Consider the following 23,012-nt stretch of genomic DNA (forward strand, 5'->3'; position numbering starts at 1 on the left):
TGCGGATACGAAACACATTATGTTCAATGGCCGTTGAGTCGGGGATTTGACTTTACTACTTTTAAAACGAAACTACTGTTTAAGCGGGTACGGTTTAACGAGGTTTTACTGTATAGACATAAAACATCAGAACTTCTGTAGTGAAGCAGACTATGTCACTTAGGTAGCCATACTTTACAGGCTGTACTGCGATTATTTGCACTCTATAAAGAGCCCTGTGAATGCGAAGAAACTACAGTTGAACCTCGATATATTAACAGCGTGGTGATCACGAAATAGTTTGATATAGCTAGAATTCTATATATAAAATCGCATAAACAACACGTAAAAAACTTCTGCAGATCACTCAATGAACCAAGGGTGCGATCGGCAATCGTTGTTTGGAGCGCGCAGCGCAACCGAATGTGTGCTCAGAACAACGGTCCCCGATTGTGCCCCAATTATGGCGCAGTAAATACTCACTTCACACAAAGTATTTATTTATTTATTTGGCTGAAAGTACTGCAACAGTGTAGCCTGCTTCTTATTGGCAGCAGCGTGCTTAAACACGGAGTCCTCAACATAGTCTTAAAAGATCCAGAAGCGATAGGCCGAGGCGGCGTAGAAGGGCCAAAGCAGCTACAGCCTTGGTTGAAGTTGGGAGCGGGGCAACATCAGCGCTTGCGGGATCAACCTCTGCAGCGTCTTCGTTTGGCCGCTGTTTCTGCTGCGGGTCTCCATGTCCGTCAATTGAAGCATTTTGAAGCACTGCCGATAACAAAATATGAAGTGGTGTCTGCCAAGGTGTCTATGAGTGAACCCATTGAGCGCGTGCTGTCGCACGTCTTTGCGGATGCAAACCGCCATTCCTCGCGGGGTGCGGCAGGCGCAGAGCGCGCACCGAGGAAGAGTCAGTGTGGCAAATGCAATGCATCATTGGTGTCGAACTAGCCAAGCCGCCTCGTGTGTAAGCTGCTACGTTCAAGTGGCACCCTTGGCGCCATCAATGTGTGCAGCTATAGTGCGCATCAGTCGGGAAAGCCCATCGTGCCACTGCTACATTTGAGAGTTTTATGGGAAAGCTCACCGCCCGTCAACAGAGCACACTTCGTCTAGTGTGGTGGAATTCGATGTATCCATTTTACATCCGACACTATTAGAAATAAAATATTTAAAATACATGCAATTTGCCAGGTGATATGGATATACGCAATTGATTGCGTATATCCATGGTGATTCGATATACGCAATTATTCGATATGCCGTATTTACTCGCGTAATGATCGCACTTCTTTGTCCAGAAAAATTGTTGCAAATTCAGGGGTGCGATCATACGCGGGCTAAATTTTCCGCAAGAAGAAAAAAAAGATTTTTTCATCTCGTATTTGCTGCAGGATGACAACAGGTCAACAATTAGGCGGCTGCCGCTATATGTAGTGCGGGACACAAAAAAAAACATGGCGGCTGGCGGAGCAAGCCGAATGTGCCAAACGCGTTTTTTTTCTTCTGATGAGTACATTACGTGCAGTGAAACAGTTTCTTCCATATCAGTAATGATCAGTAATTTCACAACATACTGTGGCTCTAATTTTGGATAGAGTGGACTTCGGATATAACAAACATTTTTCTTTAGATTTTTATGGTCTGTTGTAACGAGCATTGACTGTATAACGAAGTAAATGAAATTCTCCTTGAAATCTCCGTAGAGCTTCATGTTCGGTACATGTAATAATGGTTATGATTAAGTAATTCTGGCTCCTTCTTCAACTTCGGTATAATTAGGTTTTACTTTACTAATAAGTTGCCTTTTTCTTTGCCTTCAGTTGCAGTTCCACTTTCGGTTGCAGTTTATTCTGTGCACAGTCTTCCGCACTGTCGTGATTTCGGTATGGCTGCGTGCGACACCTCTTCTCGTGGCCACTGCTCAAGTGTTTCTTCTGATTTCATTTCTTTTTGTGATGAAATATGTTTTTAGGAGAAAAAGGTGTTAGGTGTAAATTTTGCTGGACATTTTTCCTGAATCTTGTGTGCACAGTGGAATCTCGTTGATACAGTCCTTACGAGAACCAGCAAATTAAACGTTCCATCCAAAAATTGTATTATACAGTCGAACCCGACTATATCGAACCCGTTTACATCGAATTATTCTATATATCGAACAATTTCTGGTCACGGTATAGTTACAATGAGTATATATAGCAAAAATTACGCTTACATCGAACAAATATTGCAGTGACTCCCGATATATCGAACGTCAGGCGGCGGAAAAGTGCCCCCAGAGGTTGGCTTTCCCTCGTGGTAGCGGGGAAACCCGGCGGCGCGGCTCCATCCAACTGCTCTCCCTACCGTGACCGCGCTATCTCGGGCTGTTCGGGCGAGCCGTCGACACTCCCCGTATCGCGCATAGTGGAGTGGAGGCCACCGTCCTCCCTCTTTTTCTATCATCTTTCACTTGCCACCCCTCTCCCCTGACGACTCTTCGCCGTGCTCCCACACGGGTTGCAGAATCAAGCGTCCTTCCTTTCTTTAGATCACTATCTAGCGACACTCCCCAGCAAAAGATGATCCTGGCCCGCCTACAGCGCTTGCTCAGACAGCCAATCAGAAGCTCTTGTGCTCTCTTCGTGCAAGATGGCGAAAGTGCGAGTTGTCTGGCTGCTTCTCTGGTTTATCGTGTTTGCGCCTTGTGGGCCTTCTCCCGCAGTGTTGCCGTGATGAAGCGGCAGAATTCGCCTTTCGTCGTGAAGCTGGAAATCGTAAATCGCGTCGAACGCGATGAGAAGTTGGATGTCCCCGCAGCGTGCAAGATTCCGAGGAGCACTCTCGGCACGATTAGGGCTAAAGTGGCCAGGCTCGCAACCCGGTGCCCATGGCGCCCGACGCATACGCACGGCCGTGTACGAGGGGTTCTTCATACGTGCCGGTTTCCGCGTGCTCGGTGAGGACTGTAAATTCTGATGAATGCGACGAAGCCGTTGCCGGTGTTGCCGAAGTTTGGGGCTAGCTGACAAAATTTCCGGGACATTCGAATCAACGGTGGACGAGTTTATGGGTGCAGATGATGGTGTCGCGACCACGGTAGAGCCCGGAAACGAAGACTACATCGCCGACATCGTACCGAGCACAAATGACAGTAGACACATTGAGGAAAGCAACTACGGTCCTTTGCCCATATCCTCCGAAGTGATTGGTGCACTCGCATTAGTCCGGCGCTTCTGCGCGAATGCGGAAGGTTGCGGCCTCAGCTACTCCGACTCCTTAGACAACGTGGGGAAGTGCGTGCGTCGCAGGCAGCGAAATTGCCCAAGCAGAAGAAAATGCAGGACTAATTTATGCCAAACTAAGCTAGTTTCGTTAATAAAGTGATTTTATAAATGGTATGTGCTTTTATGACATCCAATTATTTAGCAGGCTTATATCGAATTATGCTCTATATCGAACTGATAGGCGTTTTTTTGCGAGTTCGATATAGCCGGGTTTGACTGTACCAAGCAACAGGCACTTTGTGAAACTTTGTAAAAATGGCTGCTATGCCCCCTCTCGTGGTCGTATTTGTGGGATGTTTGCGAATTGTAAAGCTGTTAAGGGTAGCAGATAAGAGCACATTTGACTCCTGTCTACATTTAATGATGTTGAAGGGGCGAGAGACCCATTCAGTTTCCTTAATCTTTTTCAGGGCGTGGTGTGCGCTTGTACTACATTGGTGGTGAAGTGTTTGCAGAGTGCCTGAGCGACAGCAGCATCTTTGTGCAAAGCCCCAACTGCAACCAGCGGTACGGATGGCACCCTGCTACGGTGTGCAAGATACCTCCAGGTGAGCCCTCACGCTCCCTGTGCAGCTGCTGTGGTCTGTTACACTTACGGAATCTGGCAATATAGCCTGTAAGGAAATTAAAGGCCCATGCCAAGGAAATTTCACATTTGCTAAATTTGTTATACATGAGCAGCATATACCACTAAACCAACCAAGAGGTGTTCAAAACTTGACAGCGATAACGCACTTTGCCTATGGGCTTCGAGATTGGTTTCCATGTCTCTGAGGGCGTCGTCACTGATGAGTGCAATGCAGACACCACTTCTTGGTTATGGGGGGGGAGCTGGTAGTTTTGCTATAAGTTTGCATGCTTTTAGACAATGTGGACAAGCTAATACAGCAAAGGCTCGTTAATTTGAATTCCGCAAGGATGCTACGAAAGTTTGAGTTATAAAAAATTCAAACTAATGAAAGGCTGAAAAATAATTGCTCGGTGAAGTCTGGCGTAGCGTGAGTGTGCGTGCACACACATTATGTCACATTGACAAGAACGTCTGCAGTTTGGAGCCTTGGTGCTGCCCAATCTAACCAGACGCGGCCAACGCAGTCCGACGTGCTTGACGTCGACACGGTTCTTGCTCCATCCGTGCATTCATTGCGCTGTCCCACAATGCATGGCACAGAAAAAGGAAGGTGCCCATGCCACTTCGCCGACGGTCACAGACGGCCGTGCAAAGCGGCGTGTGGGTCGGGGATCGTCCTGCGCATGCTCCAGAGAGAGCAACCGACGGCACGCACTTCGAAGTCTAGAGGGGACGGCATTTCGGCTGGCGCCGCGCAAGTGGCATAGCGTAACTGGCCACAAGCGATGCGCGCCAAAAACATCGGACTATAAATGCGCCTTTGCGCCACTAATGCTCGCCGCAGCAATAACGGCTGGATTCTAAAATGCTCTTGCAAAACGCGCCACAACCTGCTGCAACGTTGGTCTCCGTTGTACTTTCATAGCTGCACCGGCTGCACAGTGCTGAGTTCCACTATTCCGTCACGTGGAGTGACGTATGAAGAACACAGTAGCAATACTGTGAAAGACGAAACTAACTTTTATTGGGCAAACCTGTGCCCACAAAAACAGGCTACACTTAAAGAATGGCAACAACGGTGAACACAGTCGGCGATCATCAAAATCTGATCAGCGAGTCAAGCGCGTCAGCTTTTATAGATCAGTCGTCGAATGCTCCACAGTAATCGCTGGGACCCGCGTGCCTTCCACAAAGTTCTGCGCCATTCGCGTCGCGCATGCATGCAATCAGGTTACACAAGGTTCGGCGACAACAGACAGCAGATAGAAGCATCGATAACATTCTAGAAACTTCCGATACACGTAGACGCATCCTGCGCTGAGCGATAACATTTCTTAGATGGTAAAAGCGCTCACCCGTAAAAGGTAAATGAGTTCACTTGTCAATACGTATAGGTAGCGTCCAGACATATATCCCAGCGATGCTTTCCTTTTAGTAATAGCCATAAATCTCGAAGGCTATGCTCTTTGGTACTGTGAGCTCCAAAAAAAATGATACGGTCGCCATGCTTTAGACATTACTTGGTGCCGCTACTCGGCAGAACACCTCATAGAGAAAGAGCATAGCCCCCAAGATGTAACATAAAAAAAGAAATTAAAAAATGAAAAAAAAAAATATGAGCGTCTGCATTCTTAGAGAGTTTTACGGCAGCCATGTTTTAGACATTGCCTGGTGCCGCTTCTCGGCAGAACTCCTCATAAGGAAAGAGCATAGCCCCCAAGGTGTAACATGAAAAAAGAAAGAAAAAAATGCACACGCGCACCCACGCCCCGCATTCGCCTTTTTAGAGAGCTTTACATTAAGGGGGGACGCGGGTTTTAGATCGCGAAAAATGGCCAGAAAACCGATTTTTTGAAAATCACATTTTCAGTTTCTATAACCCTTTTTCTGTGTGATACCCAAATATCATCCCTGTAAACCACCTAGAAGTGCTCTAAAAAATTCGTTTCATTAGCCAAGGTGGCGAAAAATCTCGCGGAAATCAAGAAATAACAGCGTTTTTCACGCCACAATATCTCCGGAACGGCGCGACCGAGCGCCGCCATCTTTGTCTCGTTGGAAAGCGCATTTCTCCGTCTTCAAATTTGCCGCTTCAGCGATCTCCTCCATACAGAAACAAGCGCACAAAAAGCAAATGATTGAAGGTCGTGCCGGAGTCTGCGATTGGCCGCGCCCGCCACGTGACTCCAGCGCGGTTCGCCATTGGTCCGGCGCTCGCATCGTCTGCTCGGCTCTTTACACCTCGCGAGTTTGGCGTCTCCACTCGCCGTAATCTCGACGTGTCAAAACGGGCGCTACGCGGACATCGCAGTAGCGTGGCCGATCCCTACGCTTGTGGACGTTTCAGACTCGTGGCTAAGCATTCCGAGCGTCGGCAACGCGGACTTCGCGACGAAGATTCACGCGCGGAATTCTCGGACATGCGGCTAAGCCTTTCAGCACTCGGTGTTTCGAATTCGTGACAAATTCGTATCGCGCACGCAATCCTCGGAAACGCGGCTAAACATTTCGCGCATAGGGAGCCTCCGACTCGGCGATCATGCACATCGCGCGCGGACTTCTCGGACCGTCACCTAATCATTTTGTGCATCGGCGCCTCCGACTGTGCGAACCAGCGCATCGAGTGTCGACGCCTCGAGCCCGCAACTAGGCATTTCGCGCGTCGGCACCTTGAACTGCGCAACTAAGCACATCGCACGTCGGCTCCTTGTATCTGCAGCTATGCATTTCGCACATCGGCACTTCGGACTCGCAACCAAGCACATTGCGCGTTCACTCTATTATCATATTGTTACGATAGCTCGTAACAATATCTATCATACCACCCCTTCATAAAGAGAACCTCATCATGAGCTCTGTTCACTAGGCCCCTTGGGCTGGTACACACCTGGCTGCAGAAGTGATCGAGGCATCATACAAAAGTAAAATTCTGGAAAGCACCTAGCAGCTGCATATCTATCACTGACTCTCTGATCCTAAGTTCCACAGCCACTGTCAGGTGAAGATGACTTGGAAGGCTACTTACACTCGGAGCCTTCATTCAGTAACATGGTCAGTTCTACCAAATGAAAAAAAAGTGCCTCACTGATTGTAATGGAGACTGCTATCAATCAGGCAGCCTGCATGTACAACACTGGAACTATATTCATGCCCATACAGAGTTCTACACTTCGGTTTGAAACCCAGGCACCATGCTCTTTGTAGAGTGTGGTGCCTAATAAAGTTTCTAGTGCTAGTTCAGTGGCCAGTGTGCTATTATTGTGAGAGTGTGCAGTCACACATTTAGTATGGCCATTCTTACAAAACACAGCTTCAAAATGGTGCCATTTGTATTGCTGTAGATTCACTTCAGCAAAAGCTACATTTGTTTGAAACTTCAAATGCGTTTATTTCAGTTCGATGTTTTTGCACACTGTACTCCGCCTTACGGGCGTTTTTTCTGGGTTGTTTTTGGCCAAAAATGACAAGGGTGGTATCATTTTATTCGTATTGAAATGATCTGGGGGGTGATGCTATTTTTATTACTCTTGCGCCGTCATGAAAATTACATTCAGGTATAGTAATCACTGCTAATTAGAAAAAAAATTTCATAATAAATGCAAGATTGTTTTCTTGTCCGCAAAATGCTTCCAAATGAATAAAAATAGCATCACCCCCTACAGTAGGTCTTTAGCAATGGTGTCATGCATTTAGTTTTTCGTTTAGCAAGACGGAATCATCAAAAAGCCCCGTAACGAGTTTGAAATTAATTTGACTTCAGACCTCAATATTTTTTGAACTGCTACAGCTATCAGAAATCTAATTGCAGATCTGAAATCAGCACGAAAAATTACCCCAGACAGTGGAGTTTATTAAAGATTCACCCAAAAATAAGAAAAATACTTTTAAGACCCACCTCCCCCCTTAAGGGGACGCAAGGCGTTGCGTGCCCCCAGTGGCTTGTGTACCCCTAATCTAAATCTTCTTTCTTAAAGGTCTTAACAGAGGGAGAGAACCGACCTGCAATAGAGGTCTTGGCCATGCCTGGTGAAGGCGCACGCGCCTCTCTGCAGTCGCACCTAAACAAAGGGCCGCAGATGGAAAGAGCAAAGCTGCGTGGCCTGCGCTGTGATGCCAGCGTTGCCGACATGTTCCCGTGCACTAGCACTCTCCCCATCCACGATGACACGGAGTTTGAATGATCACTGGTGGTGCGGATTTCAGTACGAATTGGCGGGATGCATTACATATTGCTTTCAATACATTGTTGGACGGATCGCGGCGGCTGCTTTGAATTATCCAAAATTTTGAATTAACGAGTTGTGAATTAAGCTTTTACTTTAGTAGTGCAAGCAGCAGCAGAAAATTACACTGCTTCCCTGTTCTTCTCTTGGCCCCCCTCTCCCAGGCTGCAACCTGAAGATCTTCAACAACCAGGAATTTGCGGCCCTGCTGACAACGTCGGTGTCTCGGGGCTTCGAGGCGGTGTACCAGCTCACACGCATGTGTACCATCCGCATGAGCTTTGTGAAGGGCTGGGGTGCCGAGTACCGGCGCCAGACGGTCACCTCCACCCCATGCTGGGTCGAGCTTCACCTCAACGGCCCCCTGCAGTGGCTCGACCGTGTCCTCACCCAAATGGGGTCACCCCGGGTGCCCTGCAGTTCCATGTCGTGAACTCCTCCTGTCGCCTCTTCCCGACGTAGCGGTTAGCGGTGCGTCCTGTCTCAGGCGTGTGTGTGCGTGTGTGCGTGTGTGGTTTTGCAGTTTTTTTTTTCTTCACTCTCTCGTGTGTGCCTGTTGCGTTGTTAGAGGGGCGGTGAGAGGCGGTTTTTGTAAGCGCAGCATTTGTCGCTTTTCTGCTCACTAGTGGGGCAGGGGTGGACCCTCTGTTTTTCTTTTGGCTAGCAATTGCTGTAGAAGCTGCGTGAATGGGAAAACGTGCCTCACATGATAGTTACGGCATCGGGGCGCGCTGTAACACTGTTACGACTGTCATGCAAATGCTCGAGGCAGTAAACTCTTAAGCCCAGACCACCAGTCTGCTTGCTGGCCTGTGCTAGCTTGTGCCTTGTGAGGAATCGCGGTTTGCATCTACGAGAGATACGTGTGCCCACTTGGCTCAATCATAGCTGTTTTGACAAATCTCATCTTGTACTTTGTTATTCACCGTGCTTCAAAATGCTGAAATACTGATAAATTCAATTGTTTTATTTTTAGAGCTGTAGACCAGCACAAAAAGTAAAGGAAAAGCACATTCTTGCCTGACAGAAATCTGCCTCGCCAAGTGTTGATTCAAGTACTACACGGAAGCGAGGCACGTGGAAATGCAAGGCAGCCACGGCCTGTTATCTCTCTGGAACAGATATCATTGCTTGCGCTGCATACGGATGCATACAAACGGTCTCGCACCATCTGCGCATACATAGGTGCGCCTGCACAAGCTTTTGCACACTGGCAAGCATATGTGTGGTTTGGCCATTAGACATTTCCACACACAAGCTCTTCCATAATATGGAGAGGAGGTGGTGATTGCAAGCATTGCATCACCACTGGCATATTTGCTCTGTTGCTTCTTGAACGAGCATTATCGACTTTCTGGTTAGTGAGTGTGGGGCTACTTAAATGGAGAACTAGATTTGTGCAAAGACGTTATTTTGAGTTTTTCATGTGTTCGAGGAGCTATTCGATGAGCGGCAGCCGATATTGTGGCTGCTTTGTGAACAGGCCAGATCCGGTAGCAGCAAAAAGCTGGACAAAATTGTGGGAGTGTAAACTGAAAAAAAAAAAAAAGAAAAAATGAAAGCTTGTGCTTTTTGTCTTTGTTCATGCATTATTTTATTTTTTTGTAACTATAGGCATGAAGGCTTTCTTGTCATTAACAAAAGTGTGCAATGCTTCTCAAAATGTTAGTGAGTATAGTTAAACTTAAGGAAAGTTGTTGCAATTTCACATCACTGAATCAATGTTGTCCTCTTATTGCAGCTGAGACAAATACACAAGGAATTTCTGGGCAGCATGCGGTTATGTTAAATGATGTCGTGGTTCTTAAGATGGGCAAATCGAGTTTTTGATATGTTAATACTTGAGAACGTGTTGTTCTGTGCTCACGTCATTGCTCGTTCATACTTGCACATGTTGTAATCGTTGAGTAGCCTTTTGCTCTTTATGATTGAGTGTGTCCTTTTGGGTGAAGAATGTGGAAGCGGTGCTTGATTCCCCATTTTGTGCCGCACCATCTCGTAGTGCCCGCAACTGCCATTTCCTTCTTGTCTGCCTAACTGGTTAATTCTAGAATGTCGTAGCACTTGCCTGTGGTTATATTGTAGAGGATTATTGTTGAATCTTTGCTACTAGCATTTTTTTTTTAACCTTGCTTGCTGTTATGTCACAATTCGTGAGCCTGACCAGCTGGGAGAGAATCCACAACAAAGGCTGAACTTTAGATGGTATAGTTTATTTGCGTACTGTGTAAGAGTTCTCAGTTTTAAAAGCCGCCCATGCCCCTCGTGTATGACTGCACTTTTCTTTGTGTGTGTGTGTGAGTGTGTGAAAATTATGCCGCAAGAAAATTTCTCAATGGGAATTCTGCGAAGCCCTCTTTTTTAATTGATCAAAATTGCGAGGGAGTTGAATGCGGCTGCTCTGCTGGAGAGCCCCTGTTCTGTTGGCATTCAGCTTGCCCCCCCCCCCCCCCCCCCCTTTCCCCCCGTTGTGTGCGTGTGTGTGTGCATGCCGGTTCGACTTGTTACACCTGCGTTTAGTTGTCACGAAACTTCCCTAGAAGGGCAGTGGTCCTTACTATGATGTCGCAGTGCCTAGCACTGTTTTCATCAAAACATATTTTTTTGGAGGGGGTGCTTCGTTTGCATTCGGAGGCTTGTGCAGGCTGGTGCTGATATGTCTCGCCCCCTGGGAGCGCGTTTAAGCAAGCTTTGGTTCTGAGCCACGTGTGCTTAAGTTTTTTCTGCATTGGGAGCCAGGATTGAAGTTCCAAGGTGTCAGGAAACAAGTTTACCATCCGTGTATGTGTTTTTCTTTTTTCAAAAACGTTCCAGCTATCATTTGCAAGGTCATGGAGTCAAGGTTGTTCCCTCGTGTGTCGTTTCTGGGACACCGAGAGCAGTGACAGAGAGACCTTGTCCCTGTTCAAAATTGCCTCTGCACGGCTTATTCGGCTTGGTGCGCAACAAATGTGCAGCGTACTTCTGGCCTTCAACCTGTTTTTTGGTTGGCTTCTTAACTGCTAGAGGACTGATTATGGTGTAAGCTCAACGTTGCAGAAACATTGTATTGATCACAATCTTGCAGGAAGCGCATCATTTGACCTGTAGGTTATAAATGTCATGTTTACACAAACACTCCTAAAAAGGGAAGTCTTCGTGGTGAGCAATGCCATTCCTTTGCAATATCACAAGTTTTCGTTTGCAGTGTAATGTGACGCACACAGAAAGACTGAGGGGGTATACTACACTCATTTTGATGAAACAGGGTATATACTATAGCTCCTCCATTTCCCTCCCGTTACTGTGTACATTCACTGACAGCTGTAAATGAGAATGTAACCTCTTTTCTGTAAAGGCGTTGCTAACATGCCTCACATGAATTACTCCATTCTCTTGTAGCATTTGTGAGTGCTGCTTCTGCTTGGAGGGAAAGGACTGCTGAGAATTTGAGGTGATCCTGGAATTGAGGATTATGGTCGGGCAATATGCCATACTGTTGCGAAACATGGGTGAAGACTCCACAGTGAGAGAATTTGGCGCTGTCATGGCAGGCGAGGCAATAGAGAGTTTTAGCTTGCCCAATATTTCGGTAAACGAAGGTAAGCTGGGTGTTTTACTGGATGAGTGGAGGCCTGAACGTGATTGGTTGGAGCAATGCAGTCACCTGGTGGCACAGAGCTCAACCATACAGAGACAGAGCTAATGTTGCAGTAACCAAGTGTATTCTTTTTTGCTGCTGATCTAACTTTTTGTAGTGGTGTAATAGTGTCACAATTCACTGCTGCTGAAAATTTACCCCAGCAGCGAAGTAGAGTACACTTGGTTGATGCAGTATTAGCTCTATGTTGGTCTGGTTCAGCTCTGTGCCACGAGGTGACCCCACCTGTCAAGTCACTCCTGTTCATGCCTCCCGTACATTCGGTAAAACGCCCAGTCTGCCTGCGTTTACTGGATTACTGGACAAGCTAAAACCCTCTAATGAAAGCATTTTGCAAGCAGTAATGTCATTCAGCATTTTCGGTGGGCTCGTTGCTTATCATCCCAAAAACCTGCTTGCTACTTTCTTGAAACCTGCTTTTTGTAGCATTGTGAGCGCTATGGTTTATTGTATGGCTTGTTCTTTCTCCACTGATGCCGTAGTTTTGGACCTTCATGTGATTGTCGTCGATTATCACTGACCCACGGGATGTTATGCAGCTGTTAATGAGTCAATCATATATTTTTTTTTCCTAGGGTTTCCTGGCTCTTTATATGTGCTCCTCTACTGTGCCATACTTTAGGTCAAGCTTACAAACAATGCTGTCTGTGCATGTCCTTTTTTTTTTTTTACCCCTATGGTGTCTTAGCTTTGACATGTTACGCTAAGTAACCTTGTGTCCAGTGCCAGATTTAGTAACGATCCTTCTCCCAACCCATTCTTTCCACAGTTTTGTTCCTGGCCGTCACACTCGCCTTCACACGTCATTTATGCCATGATCGGCCACTCTGTGTAATTGTCGCAGGCTTACCCCGTGCTTTAACAAGTCATGTTTGTTGGGATGTGATACTAGGCACAAAGGAGGAAAAGCAATTAACAGAAGGAAATAATCCTTACAAAATATGGCCCCAGGATTCTTTCTTCAAGTCATTTACGAGTGCACTTGTCTTTGTTTGCGAGTTGCGCGGGCCTATACGCCATGTGCAGTAGAAGGGTGGCTCATGTTCTTCTGTCTTGGAACGTAGGAGGCAAGAGGTGTAGGTCATTTTAGGTCCATTTGTTTTCAAGAATGAATATTCAAGGGGGGAGGGGTTACAGTGTACTGCTATTAATGTATGCACGCAGCAGTTTTAGGGCTCACAGGTTATGCAGCTGCCTATGCTAATGAAATACCACCAAGGATTTTGGTTTGGCAGTCATGCGCACCTTTTGCGGCTGCGTTTGTCAGATGTGCAAGTCTATTGCAGTGGTTGGAGAGGCGATCATGATCCTCTCTAAGTTTCCTGCAGGGCAACAGACAATTTATTCTGGTGATGATTTTTACACTGGCTGTTCCCTTTGTGAATTTCACCTGAAGGAAGCATTGCTATTAAATGTGCTAGTTTAATGTAGTGGTTGAACTTTTAGTATTGTATCCAGCATTTCAATGAGTGAAGTACAAGACCCGCACCTGGCTTGCTGCTGCCGTTAATTTTTTCTTTTCTTGCTTTCACTCAACAGTGTAGACAAAAACGGGCATAACATGCACCAAGAAAGAATGTTTGTCTAGTGATTCAGCTAAGTCTAGCTGCAGATGAATAACTCTGGCGACATTCTATATGCCATTGACTTTCCTTAGTTCTACCCTGGCAGCACTGGCGAAATTGATAGAATTATCTGGAGGGTCGAATGAAATAAGATGGAGAAAAAATGCCAAAACACACCACTGATTCATTTGGCAGCATTTCCCGGGTTCTAACATGCTTCGAATCAAACGCACACATACTTCCTATTTGTCGAAAGTACAAAACTAATGTAGAAATGACGTTAATGCTTCTAAACAAAGTAAAAATCTAACGTGCACCCAATCTAATGGCACAGTGGAGGCCAGTTCCCTAAAGTCAGCTTTGCCACTCTAAAGGCATGTTGTGCGGTAAAGCACACGAACGCTGCGAAGGCAGGTTTGGTTTCAGGTGCAATTGCATTGTGCAGGCAATTTTCACTCCAGTTTTCTTAAAAAATGAAAAAGGTATGCATTATAATCGGGTAAATACCGTAATCAGACATTGTGAGCTACAGTTATTTCCTGAAAATCTTCCTTAAAATAGGCATTTTTGACGGAGATGACATGTGCTCAACACATTCAGTGTCTCTTAAGCCCTGCCGAGTCAGACACTGCCACTAAAGGGGTTGTTACTTGGTTAAACATAGGGGTCAGGTGCGTGTGTGTCGACTGGTCAAGTTCGATTTACCCGGCAAAGGCCAATTTTATTATTGAAATTATGGAAGTTTGGGCCCGTAGAAATGCAGGCATGGGCACCGGCCAGGACCTTCGGTCGGTATTGAATTAACTGGAGTTGAATTAATGGAAGTCTACTATACTAATCAACCCTTGTCAAAGAGTTAAGTAATACGGTGAGCTGGTGTGAAAGAAGCCAAGTTTACCAGGCTAGCAACTGTTAATATTAATTCCGTTTCTTACTGCACTTAGTGTGCAGCAAGACAAAACGAGGCTAACCATGGACCAAAAAAGGATGTTTGTCCCATTGATTCAACCATGATTCATTTATGTTCAGCGATTCAACTACTTTGTCTACAATTTAACAACTCTGGCAACAATGTATACTGAACAATCTTTGTCATGCCTCAGATGATAAATGTATAGAATCGATGGAAAAGGATTCATTGTAATACAGTTGCTGGGCAACAAAATGTGATGGCAGGTGCTGCAAAAGTTTGGCGGTGGAGTGTCAGTGTGCTTTGGCACCATTTGGAAGAGACAGTTTCTTGTAATCTGCTTTCTGTTTTTAATATCTTCATTGCTTTGGTAGAGCAGTTGGTGGAAGCACCTTTTGGAACTTAGTCATTTTCAAAGCGTCGTGTTTGGTATAGGTTCGGCTCCGTACTGAACTTGGGGACCCTGTGCTGTGATCGTCAGTTTTTTGGGCATACTTTCATTTTTTTGTACAGTGCCGTGAGAATTTGTTGCCTTGTGCCATTGTTTTTCTGTCCTCTGCTGTTGAGATTGCTTCCGGGCAGGCACAGTAAGTTACTTCCTGCTAATATCGTTCAGGTAGCTTTGCTGTCCAGATTTTTTTGCCCATGCTAAAATTACTGGCTTACTGCCTCAAAGAAGCGGTGTAATTGGGACTTCGAGTGCTCTTTCCTTCTTGTAGGCATTGGCTGGCAGTGTTAGTTTTGATTGGGAAGGCAAACTTGAGGTTGTCCACTCGCCAAGTGTGTACCGGCTACATTAGTTCACTTGAACTCTACTTTTGTCATGAAAAATATCATAAAGGTGCAAGTTTTATAGTTTAAAGTTAATGTGCGTGCCATTACCCTAAATGGTAGTCGCAGCTGTGGTAATGTTGATCTTGCGATTATGTTGTCTTAGGTCAGAGGTAACTTTGATTAGAGCAGAATTTACAGGAGCAGCCTACGGATGACTGTGGCACCAGGTGGCATGTCGTATGTGTTATAACTTAATGAATGCCTGGCACTTCGGCTACCTATAAATTGCTCCTGGCAATTTTACTCTGATAGGTGGCATCCGAATCACACCCCTCAATGGTGGCTCCTCGGAGTAAGTAACCAATCGCGAACGCCATGCTTTTTGTGCAGTGCAGGCAATGGGAGAGATTGAGGGAGCTGGAAAAGGCGTCATGGATGTCATGTTCGGACATCATATCTATGGATGCTCTAGGCCTTATGGAATGTGACCAAAGCATCAGCACCAGCATGGTTGTTACTATAGACCTTCTATAATGAGCAGTCCGTGCACCAGGGGCCGCCACAGACTCACCGCCATTCCAAGCGTTCTGAACCGAGAGCAAGCAGGCATCAGCTGTCACTCCAGCAACATTTCATTGAGGGTCCAGAAATTGTTTAGTGCTACTGTTATTTAAAATGTGTAAAAGCAGCAGAAAGACGGGGTATCCTCTATCATGAAGTTTGAAAAAACAGAGGCAGAAACATTATTTGGGAAGCTGACTGGAAAACTAAACGCAAATAAGTTACACAAGGAACTCATGAGAAGTGCTACTACCAACTGTTCATTCCTGTCAACACCCACGGGAATAAAGAAATAAACAGTTGGTAGTAACTCTTGTCCTCGTCTGTTCCATGTGTCTTGTGTGTAATTCATTCAAGCTTAGTTTTGCAGTCAACATGTTAGACCAGCTAGCCAAAAGGTTATCCTTCTGTGCGAAAAGAGACTGCGTACGAGCTTCATCTGCCTCAGCTTCACAAGAAGTACCTTTATTTACGACTGTTTGTCATGCACACACTTCTGCAAGGCCAGTACAACAAGCTCTTATCGCCAGCGCTGAATAGCCAATTGCCATCAGTGACTGCCAGGCTAACACCACCAGCAGCAACGATGCAGCATTTCTGCCACCGCTGGCACAAAATTTCACAAAATGTTGAGCTTTAGTGAGCATGCAAGTCATCTTTATGTCCTCCCTGTACAAGCGTAACTGACATACTTGAGCAACTTCACCTTCTGTTACAGCAAAGTCAAATGTGGAAAAATAGATGGGCATGCACTGCAAGTTTTCTTCCTGTGCCGGAAATTAAACTGCGAGTGAGCGAGCGAATTGCAGCACTTTTGTTCATGTGGATGCGAATACATTTTAATCTGCACTGTAGGTCATCAGGTAACCTTTCCCAAGTTATCTGATCAGCAGCGTTGGCGACAAGAATTAGTCTGAATCAGCCGCCAATCGTTGGAGCAGATCACGAACGCATTTTTTTGCTAGGGCACTCATGCCTATTTCCAAATGAAATTACACATGCAGTTAACGACAACAGGCGCACTGCTGTAACAGCCCTACAAATCTACCTCTGGTAAGACTAGAATGTAAAGGGCAAAAGCAAACATCAGGCTGCTACATTCGTCATCCTTCAGCACAGACAATGCACAGCAAGCACAGCACAAACCAAGGGTACATTTGCATTGTGTCTGCAGCTTTGGCCAAAGTCTTATGTTGTCTACCCACTCGCTGCTCACCATGGTGGCCATCTAAGCCGTGCCTGAGGCCCTCGTGGCCTTTGTAAACAAGTGAGCAAACATCGATCGGTAGGGGCCCAGTGGCTGGCACTGTGACGTGAGCAGATATGGCGGCGCCCATGGGGTAGTGCTGTTGTAAAGGTCCTGGATGATAACACGTGTTGCCTTTAAATGTAAAAATATGCTGCTTTATGTAAATACTACCATCATAAGAGTGTAGGTTTAACTACCTTTCTGTACTTCTACAGTTAAGGTTGCTAGAGTGCGCGCATTAAGTTCTAGAAATTAGACAGTTTTAGCAAGGCATGAATAATTTGCTCTGCTCGAATGCACGTTTCAGTATTGACTGCAAGCAGTAGCCATGAGGAAACCCTGCAGTTTTGCATATACAGTGCCTGTGTCAGCAGTGGAATATGAAAGGGAAAAATTTGTGATCCACCCGACTGCAGCACAAGGCTACAAAGGAAACCCCATACGGGTTTCTCGGAAAGTAAGTTCACCTTACCCTGCTTGTTGCTTTGCAGCTATGTTAACTGTGTAGCACTTGTACCTTTATGGCAAGCACTTATTGAAACAGTTTTGGAAGGTATGCGCAACGTTCAACAACTACACATTATTGACCGCAAAGAGCGACCAGTATTCCTCGGGTTGTTTTATCTAGGTGGTCTTACAGCAGCAGCTGTACAGCAAAATCTGCAGTTATACTCTACATTTTGCTGTATGATGTGAAATCCTGCAGTTCTTTTTAGTGCCTGAGCATGCCAATTTGAGCAGTGAACTGGACGAAGCTGGGAGCATAAGTAGTCTACTATTGGAGGGGGGGGGGGGAAGAAAAAGAAGAACCCGGGACTTCGTAGCATTGATAGAGGTGCTTTGTTTAACACTTACTTGTCCAAATAGCTGGCATGCATTGTTGCAGGCAGTTTTACTAGGAGGCACCACATCTGTTCTCATCATGCTGCTTCTGCTACTTGCACACAGCTTCTGTTTTACGGTATGCCAGTTCTGCAAGTTTGTGTGTATGCTGGTTCCTGACCGTGTGGACTTAAACGGTTGATGAACTGTCCAGCGTGAGAACTTTGGAACTGGTCTAGGCTGGTAGCTAGTAGAATTTACTTGGGCAGTTGCACCAAGGTGGGACTGAGTCCAGACGCTGTTTTGAAATTGTTAATCTAGCGTGCACCAAGTGCATGCATACCTAGTCAATTACCGATACTTGGATGCAGGCTCGGCCGTTTCCAGTATGCGCTATTACATTGATCATTTCTCTGGGGACAGTTTGCTGTTCTGAAATCAAAAGAAGCTCCTTTCTTTTACGTGGAGGTTTAGTTTTTCGTGAGTCTGTATTGGAGATGACCAGTTTTTTGGGAGATCCTTTTTCTCGTTTTCTTTTTCCTTTGTGCTGCAACTGCGTGTGCAATACTTGAGAGCCACTTTACCATTTTTGTGTTTGCCCCGAAATACCTTATAGCTGATTATTTCTTGTGGCTGCATCTCCATGTGCACTGTTTACGTTTGTCGAAACCCAACATTGTGGATAAGAGTTGCTTGGGTCGTTGAGTGGCCAGCAAGGTGAATTGCTTGTGCACTGTCTGCCAATTGCGTAGTCACTTGAAAACCTGGTGCAGCAAATTTGCCACAGTATGCTGCTAACTGTTGCGTCGTGCCGACTACTGTCTTCTGTGGAGGCTGCCATCCAAACTTTTTGAAATGGCCATTTAACAAGCTGCCGAGACCAGCAAAGGAGTAGATACTGTTTGTTATCCATCCATCATTTTTCCCATTGCAGTAAGCATTCGAATTTAGTTTTCCTTCATAGTTAGTAGCTATGGCGTTCATGTGCAGGGCACAAGGATGCGGGTTCGATACCCGGCTGTTTTGCCAACATTTCGGTAGGGGCGGAATGCTGAAACAGCCATTTCCAAACATGGGTGCACATTGGAGAGCACCAAGCAATCAAAATTTGTACAGAGCCCTCCAATATTGTTTTGTTGTAGTCAAGGGTACGATGGAGAACCATCTGGACCAGTTAAGTAATAGTATAGCGATTATAAATCTTGTCACTGAAGAGGACAAAGAATTTGACATTACGGTGCCCATACGTGAACCTCGTGCACAACGCAGGAAAGCGAAAATGGTCACCGCTAAAACAGCTTACATATTCTTGAATGTGCGATGAAGTGACTCCGCATAGGTGAGGTGAAAACGACCATCCATTTTTGAGCTCCATGCGAAGTCGCTTCATTACATTACATGTAAATTCACCAATTTAGTGACAAGATTTATAACTGCTATATGAATGTTTTTGTGTGTGTGTCATCTAGAGCATACACTAGTGTAACAATGTCAGGAAAAGGGTTGTACTTCTGTCTCTTCATTTGTGGTTAGCCAGGGATTACCACAGTGCACACAGAAACGCAGCGCAGTGTTGTGCCCATTTTGCACTGTGTTTTTGTGTCTGCGTTAGTCATTAAGTGCAAGTCACCTGAATTCACTAGCTGTAAGTTTTGAAGGTGTGAGCTAGATGGGGAGTACTCTCTTCGTACTCTTGAAATAAGCCAAGCCATTGGAAGATTGCACAGCGAGCGCACCTGGGTTGCCATTAGCATGTCTTGGATGCCTACCAGAAGTCTTTACACTTCCAGCATCATTGATGGCCAACATTGGTTTTCACCATTGCTTGTGAAATTCAGTCCACATGCATTGTAGGTTGCCTGCTGGCCAGGGTTTGTGTCGATGAAAGATGTGATGTGAATTACTTGCCGTTAAATCTATTCACCGAGCAGTTGCTTGCTGCGCAAGTTGCCATTGCCGTGCTTGGTTCTACACCCTTTAAGTGTCTTTCTTTTTATTATTTTGCTTGTTCCTGTATCTTCCGAGTGTGCTTCCAATATATATATTTTTTTTTCTTCACAACCAAGAGTCACGGGGTCCATATTTGGTGGGAGGTTTCCCGGGAGACAGCGTGTTCTGCTAACAAGAACAAAACCGTTGGTTTGAGCTTGCATAGACAATTATACCTCCGGGTGTTGTTCACTCTTTAGTAATGTGTGCTTGCTTGTCTTTTATACAGTGTGCTTCTTTTCTTTTTTTTTTTCTTAAGTAGTGTGTGTATGCATGTGTGCATTACATCTAGGTGTTGAACACTGTTCTTCTGGCAGTTCCAGTGGTGCCTGTCTGTCGTTTGTTGTCCCTTTCAGCTTCCCTTACCTCCCCCCCCCCATTTTTTTTCTTCACCATTTTGTATGCTTTCTACATAGCAGCTGACCATGTCACACGATGCCACTTGTGATATTTCGCATTGGAGTAGGCTAGTGTTGCTGTGGGAAGCAGTTGTGGGTGTTGTCTAGTTCACTGCCTTGCCAAGTATGGAGTTTTTTCTTGTTGGCAAGGTGCATCGAGGTGTTGTCACATTGTACAGCGACTCTGTCATGGGGCCCACTGAGAGAGAGAGAGAGAGAGAGAGAGAGAGAAAGAGATGAAAAGGAAGGGAGTGTTCGAACTAATTTTCGTGCTTGTGGTGATTGAACTGCTGACGAACTTGTGTCGTTGGTCTTGGAAGGGCTGCACTACACTAAGTCAACTCTGTAGCAACTCGCATACAGCTCCCAGAATTTATGTGATGGAAATCAAGGGGCAACAGTCTTGTGAATGAGGATGTTCCGCAGTGAATTTTTTCTTCCTTTGTTTTTTTCTTTGTTACCAGCTTACCTGCTGGTGTGAGATCATGCGGTTGAACCGACTTGCAGCAAATCGCAGCGCAAGTAGACAAATTTGTGCATAGAGAAGGTGTCTGGTCGCAAATTTCCTGTAATGCGAAAGTCCATTATTGCGAAATTAACATTATTGTGAACCATGCATTGTAACTGTATGCAACTGTAACTGAGTTATGAACATGTGATTTGTCATCCTTATGCTAAGTGCAGCCTGTAGGTGACGCTTGCACTTTTAGTACTCCAAGTCTGAATTCAAGCTAAAAGACTAAACATGACAATTACAGGGCAACCTCACTCGGCTTTAGCTTTGTCATGGAAATTTCCTGGAATGAAGTGCCAACAAACCAAATGTTGGATTTAAGTAATTACAAACAGGGTTTGGTTATATCTGTGATCGCTATAGCAAGGTTCAACTGCTACTTGCTGCCCCCCACCTGGTTGATAGAGAAGAGGAGCAAGCTGCGTGTTTGCTCTTCTTACTCGATTGAATCGTTTAATGGCTTCATTAGGCCTTCTATGCCCAACTTTGTGTTCAACCTTATATAGAGTTTTGAACTAAAAGGACTTCACTATTGATAAGGAATCAGTGTCTGTCAGTAAAGTACCATACCTGTGTGTAAGACATGCACTACGCGCCCCCCCCCCCCCTCTTGTAAAAAATTTGGTGGTCTACTGGGCTTGCATGATGAGCCTGAATTTTGGCTACGTTCCAACACTGCATGTGCAACCACTGAATACTATGCTAAAGAATTTGCTTGTAGGATGGTTTGGCACGTAGTTCTTTAAAACTGAGAAAATGTGTTCTTGGTTGCTGTCGCTGAACTTAGCCTGCTGTGGTGCAGGTGTTTGAGTGCTCTTTAGTGGATTCCTCTTCTCCCCTCCGTTTTCTAGCTCCCAAGTAGGAAGTGCTGCAAGCTTTAAATGAGGGCAGGATTTTCTCGGGTAAATACAGCGATTGCCAAGATTCATACTTTCCATTGTTAAAACAAAGCTTTTTTTTATAGCTGACATTATGCCAGCGGGTTTCTGTCGCTCTGTTTATCCTGAAATGCTGGCATAAGAACTGATGTTAAATGTTTAGTGATTATGTTGCTTAATGTCACATCTTCAAAACCACTGCCACGCATCCGTATAATCATTCGACAAAGTGATGTTACAACCATTAACCGTAAACAGGTTAAAATGCCTTCAGTCTTAGTATAAATGCGTTATTTATACAGGTGGCCAAGGGCAACTGATTGCAAGGTACTCTTACTTACAGGCCTTGTAGTTGATGCCTTTAGGCTTGATTCGTGCAGCTAAAAGACATGCAGGCTTATCATGCTACCTGGAAAAGGCTACTCTACAAAAGAAATGTGTGGCACCATCCTGTGGCAGTGCTGAAAGTGCACATTTTATGATTGAATGAATTGTGGCCGTCGCACTAAATAGCAAATGGCATTGGGACAAGTAACATTTTAACCGTGCGGTGCCACACAAATGGTATCGAAGCTTAAGGCAATGAGCATTTAATGTAGTCACTTGTGCCCCTGTGGCAGATGTTGCTTCCTTGGCTGCTTGTATGTAAAGCAAACCTTGAAATCCTTGTACCAGGAATGTTTGGACATTCTAGATGTGAGCTAAAGGAGTGCTATATATATTGCTGGCTGCCATTGCATTGTCGCAGTGGGTGGGCTTAATGTACTGCAGCCCTAACATAGATTGGCCTGTGCTGTGCATGCATGCGCCGTGTGTCCGATTCGTTCTTCCTGCAGCCTGTCGCATCGATCGGTGTTGCAGCTCAAAACAACATTGGTCAACTTGGCTTTTGCAATACTGTATCCATCTTTTCAGGTGTACATATTACATGGCTGTCTTTTGTGTAATGACATTTTGGATAGCAACTCTTTTTCTCTGCTGTGACATAATAAAACTGCTCGACAATGAACTTGAGCGTCTCTTCTTTCAACAGTGAAATAGCTGTCAAGTGTCAAATACATGGCGTTGCGGTTCTGCAACGTGTGTAACCGATAGTGTCATTACGGGAGTACACCGGATGGGGCGCTGACAAAAATGCAGGGTGGCAACAGCAGATTCATGTTGTAGCTTGTTGGGCCACGATCTTGTGGTGTTGCCTTTTCCTGATGCTGATACCTTTCGGCGCTTTTCGCGAGTGGTCAAATCAAAGCTGTGCCTGTGAGTGGTGAAAGAGATGCTCCATCTGGGGCACAGCATTGCGTTGGCCACTCACAAATGCCTTTTGGCGGAAAGCGCCAAAAGGCATTAGCCTTAGGGAGCTATGGGAGCCTTTTTAGCCTTAGGGAGCCTTTTTATCTATAAAACAATTGTGCAGGGTTACGTTTTGCACAAGACTGCATGTAATTTACAGAATTTGCGAGCTGGAACAGCAGTTTGCTATGTCTACTGTATAGGATTCTTTGTCAAGCTGTTGTCGTGAACTTAAAGGAAGCAACTCGTCCCTGTTGCCATTGCAAGGAACACCCAGGCAACGCAAGTGTGGAGAAAATGTAGCAGTGATCGAATTGTTACGTTGAAGCTACAGTGGTGGAAATTTTTTTTGTAATGGGTAAGGCATTACTTGAACATCTTGA

General features: G+C 45.4%; 1 protein-coding gene across 3 annotated transcripts in view; it reads left to right on the top strand.

The window, feature by feature from the left end:
* Positions 1-22,348, top strand: part of LOC126530987 (mothers against decapentaplegic homolog 3-like) — a 64,390-nt gene extending 42,042 nt beyond the window's left edge. For all 3 annotated transcript variants that reach the window (XM_050178340.3, XM_050178341.3, XM_050178342.3), the window contains exons 7-8: positions 3,656-3,793; positions 8,204-22,348. In XM_050178340.3, the coding sequence (XP_050034297.1) occupies positions 3,656-3,793; positions 8,204-8,472 (407 nt within the window). In that variant the 3' untranslated portion in view covers positions 8,473-22,348. The remainder of the gene's footprint in view (positions 1-3,655; positions 3,794-8,203) is intronic.
* The last annotated feature ends 664 nt before the right edge of the window (positions 22,349-23,012 follow it).

This window comes from Dermacentor andersoni, chromosome 5 (genome assembly GCF_023375885.2).
Source record: "Dermacentor andersoni chromosome 5, qqDerAnde1_hic_scaffold, whole genome shotgun sequence".
NCBI lineage: Eukaryota > Metazoa > Arthropoda > Arachnida > Ixodida > Ixodidae > Dermacentor > Dermacentor andersoni.